Source organism: Pundamilia nyererei, unplaced genomic scaffold, assembly GCF_000239375.1.
Source record: "Pundamilia nyererei isolate P.nyererei 1_Seehausen unplaced genomic scaffold, PunNye1.0 scaffold00246, whole genome shotgun sequence".
In the NCBI taxonomy this organism is placed as follows: domain Eukaryota; kingdom Metazoa; phylum Chordata; class Actinopteri; order Cichliformes; family Cichlidae; genus Pundamilia; species Pundamilia nyererei.
Window position 1 is genome coordinate 685,074 of NW_005187647.1, and position 11,552 is coordinate 696,625.

At 35.8% G+C, this 11,552-nt stretch overlaps 1 protein-coding gene across 1 annotated transcript in view; it reads left to right on the forward strand.

Moving 5' to 3' along the window:
* The window catches only part of chd6 (chromodomain helicase DNA binding protein 6), a 96,882-nt gene that overhangs the window by 16,158 nt on the left and 69,172 nt on the right, over positions 1-11,552 (forward strand). Inside the window, exon 2 of the mRNA XM_013915025.1 lies at positions 8,135-8,184. Within this exon, the coding sequence (XP_013770479.1) occupies positions 8,155-8,184 (30 nt within the window). The 5' untranslated portion in view covers positions 8,135-8,154. The remainder of the gene's footprint in view (positions 1-8,134; positions 8,185-11,552) is intronic.

Genomic DNA, 11,552 nt, shown 5'->3' on the forward strand with positions numbered 1-11,552 from the left:
TAAAAGGACCAAACTTCAGCCAGGAGAACAACTGAGATAATCCATCCACAATACGAGGTTAGTCATTCATATACTGCTGCATGAGATGGGCTGTAGTTACATCCTAAGGTTTTAAAAACTGAGCTTAAATAAATGATTAGCAGTAATAAAAGCCGAGGGAGGTCAACAGTGATCACTGACTGTTTTAGGAGCTTTTTGAGATCAAATAGAAGAAAATACATAATGCTCCTGCTCGTTAATTGAACGTGTCTGTGATCCCTGCAACCCTTATGTCTTCTATTAAATGTGAGTCTATTGTCTTACTGGTCTTCCAACTTGACTTTCAATGTTTTGATCAAAAATACAGTGTGACACATTTAAAGGCTGTAACGATTATGTCATTGTGTCTATTATGTGGATAATTAACGTATAAATAAATTATGTCCTTATATAATGCACACTTGATACAGATCATAATATTTGAAAGTTTAAAAGCAAAGCCCTACCAGTATGCACAAACTATAACATACTTCCTAAGTTGTTACTGCCAGCTGTAAAAAGGAAAAAACTGTTGATACACAAGCCTGGACTATTAAATTCCGAGGGTGTTTCAACTTGTCCTGATTTTATATTTTTAGTCAACAGACCATATATAGTGAGTGGCATATTATGACGATATTGTAACAATACAGCTCTGTCTGAGTCGAGACATTTTTGCATGCAAGTGTTTTCTGTGTTTTTTACATTTCAAATGCAGTCTTTGTTGTTCACATACCCTGTGGTGCACGCATGTGCGCTTGTTTGTGTTTGTGTTTGCATATGAGTTCTGTCACATAAGGCTGCAAAATAAGTGAGCGGTAGAGGGTTGTTTGATATTTGGAAACGGCATGCTCTTGCATCAATATTCATGGGTGACAGGTGTGCAGGGATAAAGGAATGTAACACAGAAGTTTTAAAAAAGGAAAAGCCTCCACAGGATGTCTTTTTGACTTCCATTTAGACTTGTTTCATTTTTATTTCTTTTTTTGGGCAGCCTTTCAACTATAACAAGAAATTTACACCTTCTTTACATTGCTGTTTCCCATTTTCATGCACTTTTCTGTCATCTATGATTATCTAAGTATGCACATACATTCATTTGTTAGTTATTTGTAATGTTGAGGAAGTTGTTTCTGTTCTGTCACATGCACTAAGATCTGGATATGTACAATGGCTGCGTAGCTTAACTTTAAATGTATTGAATCTGTCAGAAGGTAAAACGTTTTTGTTAAAATTGGATGTCGTGCCAGTGCATCTATCATGACATCATCTTTGTCTTTTTACTGAAGTTGTGATTTTTACTCCATGGAGTGACAGTGTTATAAAACTGACTCTCATCCAAATTAAGTGTTACTGGAGCTGTTTAGCTCACTAAAGGATTTGCTATCTTGAAATGGTTGAAACGTCATCAATGATTCAGTATTTGCATTTTCTCCACATATAAGCACACTGACAATTCTTGTTCATACTTGTTCATAATCCTTATTTTCAAATGCTTTGGAAAAAGCAATGACATTAAACTACATGTGGTTTTTAAAATAATACTTTAGTTAATAAAAAAATAGTTTGCTTTATGCTATTTGACTTAAATATGGTTATAGCAGGCCCAATGCTGCAACCTTCTGGAGTCTAATTTCCCTTCATAAAATCTGGGACTACATTGCCCAGCAGACACATTTGCATAAGGTTCATATCAGCACTTAAAGGTGTTAGATGCATATTAATTTACCATTGTGATAGTTGAAGGTATTTGTCCATTGGTGAGACAAATGGGTATACATTCTACATCCCCCCCCTTTTTAAGTCATAATCATTAACACTAATATCATGGAACTAGGATGACCTGGGGACCTCTGGTAAGTTGTAATAATTGCAGAGGTCATTTGTGGTCATTTGTCTTTTGCAACTCTGCCATGTCTGCAGTTTACAAAGTAAAAATTCTACAGCAAATTACCCACCACACCCCACAAAAAACAGATCTCAGAATAATTCCTGTGTAAATCAGTATTTCAATGGCCTTTATTGCCTTTTAAATTGTTTTTCTTTTTAACCTTTTTTCTTTCTTTTCTCCTAAAGAGTTGTGGAGACTGCGTAGGCAATTATAAAATTAGGAGCGTTACACAGCACTGGGCACAGAAGGAGCACGTTGAAATCTATCAGGAATTCCAACATTTGTTAGGGAACAATTTGAAATGTTTCAGCAGGATCCACAGTTATTATGCGTCAGCCTAAATATGTCAGTAAATTTGAGTAAAAAATGAAAGAAAAAAGAAAACTAGTCAGTGATGAATCTAAAAAACACAACAGCTTACACACTGAGTGGCTTCAGCTTTTGTGTATTAAATTTAAGAAAAACCCTGACTTTGCATCAAGTCGAGATTAAACTAGATTTAGGCCAACACACCTGCAGTTTTATCAGTATAATGCAGTACTTGTATTTACAGAAAGGATCTTTCACACCAAAAATAACTGAGTCCCATGTGGCAGAGACGTGTGCTGTCGACACACTTAAGTCATATCTATACTATGGACTGTGTGCAGGAGATAATGTAATCTCACCTGGATCATCGAGCTGCTAAAGTGGAGGAAAATTAAACTCTTGACATTGGTCTTTTAAGTTAACTGCTAATATACAATGAATTTGAGTGCTAGTTTATATTTTTATTATTTTATGTAAACTGCTTATATATGCAAATATTGTCATTTATAGCAATGAGAGAGGAAGTCATGAGGTATGCTGTATTTTCCTGTTTTCATACTGCTTCACTTTCCCTCTGTGTTCACTCAGTCCATGCCCCCTTGTGACCCGTCTTCCCACGTGACAGACATAACGCATCACACAAGCCCTACATTTCAGGTTTCACTGTCTGCTTACTCCAGTGTTAGTGTCTCAGGCAAGTGCTTTGGGGCACTCTAAGGATTATTGGGATGCTTAAGTCACAATTATTGATGTGTTTCTTCTGTATTTCAGTCCATCAGCATTGTTGGTAATGTGACAGCTGTACAGCTGTCAAAAAAGTAATTGGTTGTCATTTTTCAAGCAAAACTGCTTATAATAAATGAGAAACCTTGAGGTTTCAGGCCTCTTTGTCAAACATATCCAGATATTTGGATCCTTGGATGTCCAGTCTTTCAATGTGCGATGGGCATTTAAAAACACCATAGCATTCTTTATTAATAGCTACATGTAGCATATCTGTAAGGGGCATCCAAAACTAATATTTCTTTTACTTTGCATTATATGCTGTACTGATCTTTATGACAGGTGCACTGCAAAAATTAAGTGCCTCAATAATCACAGACTCTCTTCTTCACTTGCAATTAAACCATCTAATTAGCAGAAAATATGGTTTGTTGTTTTAAGGATTATGAAAGTGGGGGAGCTCAGGCTCCCCACTTTTAAAACAGTGGGGAGTCTGAACTTCTTCTGCAGATACTGCAGTTATCCTTAATGGTACAGTGAGGCAGGTGGTGGGAGTACCTGACTGTTTCTGCTGCTGCAGAGTAGTGCACCACAGATGCCATTTTATCATCAGAGTGTTAAGCAGCAAAAGGTGGATTTTGCTGAATGTCATGTACACTGTGTTCAAAATATGAGGAGCACCTGCTCTTTCTGAAAAGCACAGTGGAGCTGGTTCCAGGCAATTGATATCACCTGTACTAAATCTGCTTTTTTCTTTCCAGCAAAAGGCAATAGGTTAAATATGTTAAAAGAATGAAATCATAATTGAGTAGCTGGGGAAAAAGGCATTTACTGCACTGATTATCTTTTAAGTTAGTCCAAACATCTATTGGCACCTTCAGTCTTTAACTGACCTTTTTTTCTCTCTCCTGTTAATCTGGTCCGTCGCCAGAAAAGAAATCTAGGAACAAACATCTTACCTGGATTAAAATGCTATTAATTTAAAATCAGCAATATTCCTCATAACTCAGCTGTTGTAAATCACTACATCAGTTGTTTGTTTTCTGTCCTTCTTGGTCATCATTCTTTCTTTTCTTTAAAAAAACAAAAGAAACTGATTCAGGTATGTGGAGAAAATGTGTTTGGGAGATATCGTAGAGAAATCGGCATACTCTTGTCTTCCACTGAAAGACTTGAATGGAAGGAACTGTATACTGTAACATGAGGCACAAGGTAATCTTTTTCTTTTCTTTGAGTCATTTCTATTGCACTGGTGCTGTGTACACCTTTTTTGAGTTGGACACCCAAGTGTACTGTGCTCCTGTTTAGTTTTATGGTTATGTTGATGTAGAGGATTGGCAGTTTCCATTTAAACCAGGTTTTACTACTGTGTTTGCATATTGCATTCTTCCTCCTCCTCCTCCTCTTCCTATTATTATTATTATTATTATTACTATTATTATTATTATTATTACTATTATTATTATTATTACTATTACTATTAGGGGCACAACTGCTTTGATTGATAGGTGTCCAGACACAGGTACCTGGGGCCTGTGTCTGTTAGGCCTCATTTCACTACTTTGAATCATTAAACTGGATCCCTTTACAGTTTGTGCTGTTGAAGCCTTTTGAGACTTTTTTGAGTCCCAAAATTATCTATTTAAAACTATGGCTTTCAGCAGGGTGCAGACCATCCAGGTTGTATTAGTCTACGAGTGCTTGGAAAAATATCCATGTAACTTGGAGAATGTAAATCTCAACAGAGTGTGAAAACCTCCCAAAACAAAACATGTATCCGACAATAATTTGAGTCCAATTCTGCCTAATCAGCTGGCTCATTTTTTTTTTCATATTTATTTCATTTTTTTGTGCTATATTAGCATAGTGGTGAAGCCTTAAGTCATATTCAATCTCTAGTATAACCGTAACACTAAACCTTTTAGTTTATTGGGTAATTCTGTTCACTAATTTTTATAATAACTTAACATTTTTGGCTTTAAGGTAGTAAGGGAAGAGCTTGTCTGACCGATTTGTCATACAACCGGGGACATCAAATTGACTAATTATAATTTAGTGATTTCACTGTGGGCTGTATAATGTAGTTGTGGATTTGTATTGGAAGACTGACAGATTCATAGTTGCCCCACAACTGTTGTTTGCAGAGTTTGCACCTGTTAAAATGAGGTATATAATCAGTAGATGTTCAGTCTGATTTCCTGAACCCTGAGGGATTTAAAAAGGAAAAAATTGAACTTCTTTTAGTTTACGTATGCGTTTAGTTGATCCTTTTTTATTGCCTCTTGCTTTTATTGCCTCTTGCTTTTGACATCTAATGGTTCTGCGTAGAATACAAATTTTAAGCCACTGTGTCCTGGTTGGCTTTAAGGTGTACAGCTCGTTCAGGCCTGCAGATAAACATTTGTGTCTTTAGATGTTAAATAAATCTAAATTGTCATTACTGTTAACTCGATTGTAGTTATTCTTCCTATCTGTTGCATGCAGCAAGTCCCCCCCCCCCCATTGGTGGTTATGATGCTGCAGTTGGTTTGATGTTCTAGCATAAGCAATAGTGGTATGGATGGTATGAAACATCAAAACAATGAAAAAGAAAATTGAAACTTGGATTATTTAAAATTCTGCCTCATGATATACATATATTATTATGTATGTGTAATCTGTCCTTTTAAAATGAGGACAGCTTTAAAGTGGACTACAGATGACTGTAATAATCTGCTATATATATGTATGTATGTATGTATGTATGTATGTATGTGTATGTATGTATGTATGTATGTATGTGTATGTATGTGTATGTATGTATGTGTATGTATGTGTATGTATACATATGTATATGTATACATATGTATATGTATATGTATATGTATACATATGTATATGTATACATATGTATATGTATACATATGTATATGTATACATATGTATATGTATACATATGTATATGTATACATATGTATATGTATATGTATACATATGTATATGTATGGTATATGGTAAAGGTGCAGTTTTTAAAGTTTCAGTTTGTCACATGTTGAGTGCAGTACAGCAATCTTCAGTGCGTACTGATGAATTAATGCTTTCTGTGATGATGAAAAGGGTCTTACGTTCGTGCAATTGCAAAGAGCACATTGGCTCAGGCAGACTCAAGAGTGAGTCACTCAGAATTGGTTTGCCGCAAACAAGCTTGTACTTATGAGGAAAATAGATGTTGAAAGGATGACGATATAGAAACATCCAGATAGAGAATTGGATACCAAAATGATCTGGTAATGTTGACATTGTCCATTCATGTAATGTTAGAACAGCTGGATATTAAAGCTTTTAGGTAGCCTGTTTGCTGTGTCACACATCATGACTGGTGATCATGGATATCCTTGTGTTTGTTGTGACTTAATGTGCAAAGTCAATATCTCAGCTGTATCCGGTTACGAACCTTTACTGTCTATGATGTTATTTGAACTTTAATTATTTTGGTGCCCTCATAATTAAGATACCAGTCAGCATGTTAGCCATTTGTTAATAAAATGTTGCAGTCCCAGCACAGTATTTCCTTAGAATCAAGTGTGTTTAATGAAGTGGACAGAGGCTTCTGTTTAACATGCTACACGGACAAACTGCAGATTTTCAGCAAAATAAAACTACTCCAAAGATATGCAGGTGTACTCGTGGGGATTTTGAATGAGTTGCAGTGATGCTTTTTCAAAGGCAAGAAGTTGAATAAGTTGTATTATCTTTGGTCCTGTCCACCTCCACTTCTTTGCTATACACAAACCCTCGTGGCAATGCTGCTGCACAGGTTTGTAGGAACGGAGACAGAAGTAGTGCACAGTGGCCTGAAAATGATCTGTTCAAGTTATTCTGAAATGACTTCATACTATCATTTCTGCACTTTGTCAGTGCAGGCTCTGAGTCTCAGTGAAAGCTGGGAGCACACAATGTTACTCTCCAACTTCTGTTCTGCAGCGTTTCTATCATCTTTTTTTCCCCTGTGTTGTTGAAAATGTGATTCACAGTCATATAATATTACAGCAGACATATAATGCATCATATAGCCATATATGCTATCTTGACACTCCTGGTTATGGGAGTGCAGTCAATAAAGGTCATTCAAAATGTGCCATTTCAAATGTGAATCACAAACGGAACTCTATTCTGTCTAAATATAATAATATTGTATTGTACCATACAATTAATGAACATAAGGCAGATTTAAAACACTTGCCTCTGTGCTCTGCCATGTATGTTAAAAGAATAAAAATACACGAGAAAATCATGAGAAAATAATCAAGATTTTATACTTTGTGGGTGATCTATTGAATTATTAAACACTTCTGTCTTTAACATCTTGTAAGTACAACACGGTACAGAAATGTTGTCAAACTTACTTGACCTTTTAGTAAAATAATTAGGTTTTGTCATCACCAAGACAGGTACAGTGAAACATTTTCATCCCCTGCTTTGCACACTGTTTTAATGTACAGAACAAACCTTTGTCTTGTTTGGGCTTCTCTTACTGTGTGTGTGTGTGTGTGTGTGTGTGTGTGTGTGTGTGAGAGAGAGTGTGGGTGGAGTATAACATGAAGTTTATGGAGCTTCTTTAGTGACCTGTAAAAATTTCTGCTTAAACTGAGACAATATTGACTTAGTCTCAGATAAAACTGCACTTTAAAGTTATCAAACAATACCGAAGCAGTCGATACATGAAATTCATACAGTCCATATAGTTTTTAGGTGTAACATTTTTTTTTCTTTTCTTTCAACTTAAACTGTAAGGGAAGAGTCAGTTAAAGAACTTATTCTATTTACTGTTGTACTGAAGCAAGTGTCCTTTAGTGAGGCAGTAGTTCAGTGGCTGACTCAAGTGTAATTAACTTGGAAGGATGCTGCAAGAAAACATTTGTCTCAGATTTTCTTCTTATAAAGGTGTGCTCACTACTTACTGTACCTTTATATACAGTTGTATAAGAGTTAAATACACATACATGTGTAGTTCTTTGGGAGATTTCAGTGCTTTCTACTTTGATTACAATTATGTAAGATTAAATCCAATATGCACTGTTTTCTTTGAAAAATCTTTATTTTCTTTTTATATTGTAGCTCTACTTTTTTTCCCTTACAGATATCAGAAATTTCCTTTTTTTTAATGTGTGCTTTTTTGGAAGTAATTTGATTTATGATCTTTTCTGTTAACAGATGCTGTGAAGGGATAGAAGATGAAAATACTCAAGAAGGACAAGCAGCAGGTTTGTGTTATTACCATGCATGTGCACAAGAAAAGTAGGCCATTCATAAAAGCCTTTATACACAGCTGCTTTGATACTGGATAAAACATAATTATAAATGTAATTTTGGAAACACTCTTGAGTAGATTCATCATGTAAATCTTTGACATTTATTCACTTAACTCGCTTAATATCTCCCAGGGTAAGTTTGTTACTGTTGACATGCATTGTTGGAGGCTGCCGGTTTACAGAATGCTGACAGGATAAATGCTGTTGTCTCTGAACAATATAAGTACTGAACTCACCCCAACACTTCTCTCTTGCCACAGTTCATCATTGTAGTGAGCAAGATCATTATTTCCAGTGTAAAGAGTGCACTGACGTGTAGCAACAATTTTACACTGCAGGAAAACAAAACAGTTAATTTGTGCATTTCTGATTCACAATTCTGCAATAGATAGGCTCTGGTAATTATTAATCTATGTTAGCTCTGGTTGAGCAGGTAGAGCCCTCAAATCGGAAAATCAATGGCCAGAGGGCTGTGTTTTGAACTTTTCTTTGGCAACCTTAGTCACTGTTCCTCTTCACTCTTTGGACAACTTTTTTTTATTTGATTACACTTAAAGGTTCACACCATGGCAAAAAGTACAGTGTATATAGCAGTTAAAATGAAAAGAATCCTACATTGCAACAGCTTGTCTTTAATGTCCTGGAAATTATGTGTCAGTAGATCTGCTTCACAATGACTGTGTTATTGCTCACTCTGGAGTCACTTGCAATATGAGGTTATATGATGAGTTTGTTTAATGTGAAACTGATTGATTGTATCCATAAAAAAGTCTCTGATAGCGCAGGTTTTGAGGTTGAATCCGTACTCTTCAGTACTCTGCGCTCCATCTTCTACATTAAGTCATCTGAAAAACTTGTTTTGCCATTTTGTGTCAAACCCTCTTGTTCATGCGGTTGTAGAAATGTCCTGTATTTTAGTATTACTTTGGTGCTTTTAGATGTTGGCTTGCGCTTTGTAATATTTACGAGTCAAGCTGAGCAGAGTGATGAGTCAGAGTTTTCGTTAGTGAGAGGCGACACAGCAGTCTCTCAGCTGGGCATATGAGGCTACCATACCGCAGTAACAGGGTGCCAGCACTGTCATAACAGCAGAACGTGATCCTTCAGTCATTATGATCATTATTTGCTGCTTTTATCTTCCTCGGTAATGACTTTAAGGAATAGGTAAAGTTGGTAATAGGTAGAAACTGGTGGAAAATGATGAGAGTAAAAACTCTGAACAACCTCTGAAGTCTCATATATTGAACTTTCTGTTCAACAAAGGGCACATTTGTACAAATATAGCTGACTTGACAAGCTTTGCACTTGTACTGTCAAATTTCCAGCTCTGAGGGTGGCAGTGTGTGAGCATGAAGAGACTTTCCCTAAGTTCAGTGTGGCTGTAATGCATAGAGACTCGGTGACACTGACATCTATGGTTTGAGATTATTCCATATAAGTTAAGACTCTTTTTTGCAAGAAATTCATTTAATTGAAAATGTTTATTTTTACAGGCATACATAAACATAATGATTACTGAGGAAAAAATACAAATATTTTTTTGAACATCATTTTTGTGAAGTACGGAAAATTCCTCAAGCAGTTTATGACAAACTGAAACTTCAAGGTGACTTTTTTCATTGTTTTTTTTGACTGTGTAAACAATCTCTCATTTTGAATGCACCAGGGTTTCTTGTTTTCTACTGCCAAAATAAGCTTGCTATTGATGGTAAACTTCGGCTAGCAGCAGTCTTCTATCACTGGCTGGTGAGTCACTACTGGCTTAGATGTGAAAGTAACGCAGTTTTATGATAATGACTCTTAAAAAACAAACAAAAAAAATCAACCTTACTTTTTTCATTAATGTTTATTCATATAATACTGCACAAATTAGAATATGTGCATATATCTATACATTAATACATAAACATGAAAAAGTCCACAGTTCTAACATTTCTTTCTTACAAATAACAAAAAACCCTCAATTTAAGATACAGTTTTTTCCATTTTAGTCCTGCGTGAAAAGAAACAAAAACAACAATAAGAAGAAATCAAAGAGGAAAAAAATACAGAAGATAGCTGAAGACCTGTATTTCTTGTGTCGCTTAACCATTTCCTGACAAATCTGTTTTGAGCTGTAGTCTTGCAGGATTTTTTTTTCCATATTAAGGTTATCCTTTAGCCAATATCTCCAGTGTATTTTACTAGGAAGTTTTGGTTTCATCCAAGAAGCTATTAAAACAAAAAATAAGAGCAGAGTTCTTAACAGCTATATCAGTTTTCCATCTCTTATATTGAATGTGTGCCTAATATAGAGAGCAGTTAATCTAAAATCTGTTTAATCTCTTGTTGAACATCTTTCCAGAAATGCATTTCTGTACAAATAATTCTGATATATTCATTCTGGTGGAAATTGTTCTACCTGGTATGGTAATCCAGTATAATACCTTGCCAAATTATTTTGTGTTGAGTGAAACTTGTGGAAATAAACATATTTTGTGTTCTAACACTGTGTCCTCGACCTGAGTCCTCTCACACAGGACACAGTACAGCTTTGTTAACTCAGATTTGTCTTGGTTAAGCTAGTTTAAGGTCATCTTATCTGCTAACTCCAGAAATACAGAAGTTTTCTCTTTTTACTCTCTGATTCAGGTGTTGTTGTATTGGTGCAGTGGCTGTGTTAATTAGTCTGTTTATTTGACTTGTGTATAATCATTTGTAGTGGCATGAAAAGGCTGAGGGCCTTTATCAGTATCAGGTAAAGTGAAGTTACAGTATCTGTGCTTGGCCTGTAATATTGTTTGGGAATGTTTGGATGCAGCCAAATAATTCCTTGTCTACACTGGCACACTAAATCACGGTTAAGATAACAAAACATGTCAGCAGTAGAATTGGTATGAAAGGGAAAGAGCTTCATCCTTAAATAATTTAGTTTCTGTTTTAGGCAGTGTGCAATCTTACTTAAGGCTTACATCAGTTTGTTTACATGAGAAAAGTGATGAGATTTTCACTGTCGCAGTGATGGTGTGTCTGGCATCTTTCAAGTGGCCATCAACTTGTCTGGTTATCTCCCTGCCACATCTCGAAGCCACAGTGATAATGTCATCACGGCACAGTGATGTGGAGGAAACTAATGTCTGTGTGGTAATGTTTGTACAAGGCTGCTGCAAGATGTTGGAAAAATGATAACAAAAGTGAGACAATGTTGATTGTTCAAAAAGAGATGGCAGGGAAATCTTTTTGTGTAGTGAGGGTAGAGATCGCTTGTAGGAGCAGGACAGATGGTAGGAGTCCCGAATTTATGTTTTGAAGTCTTTAAAAACGGATTCGTCCAGCTGGTA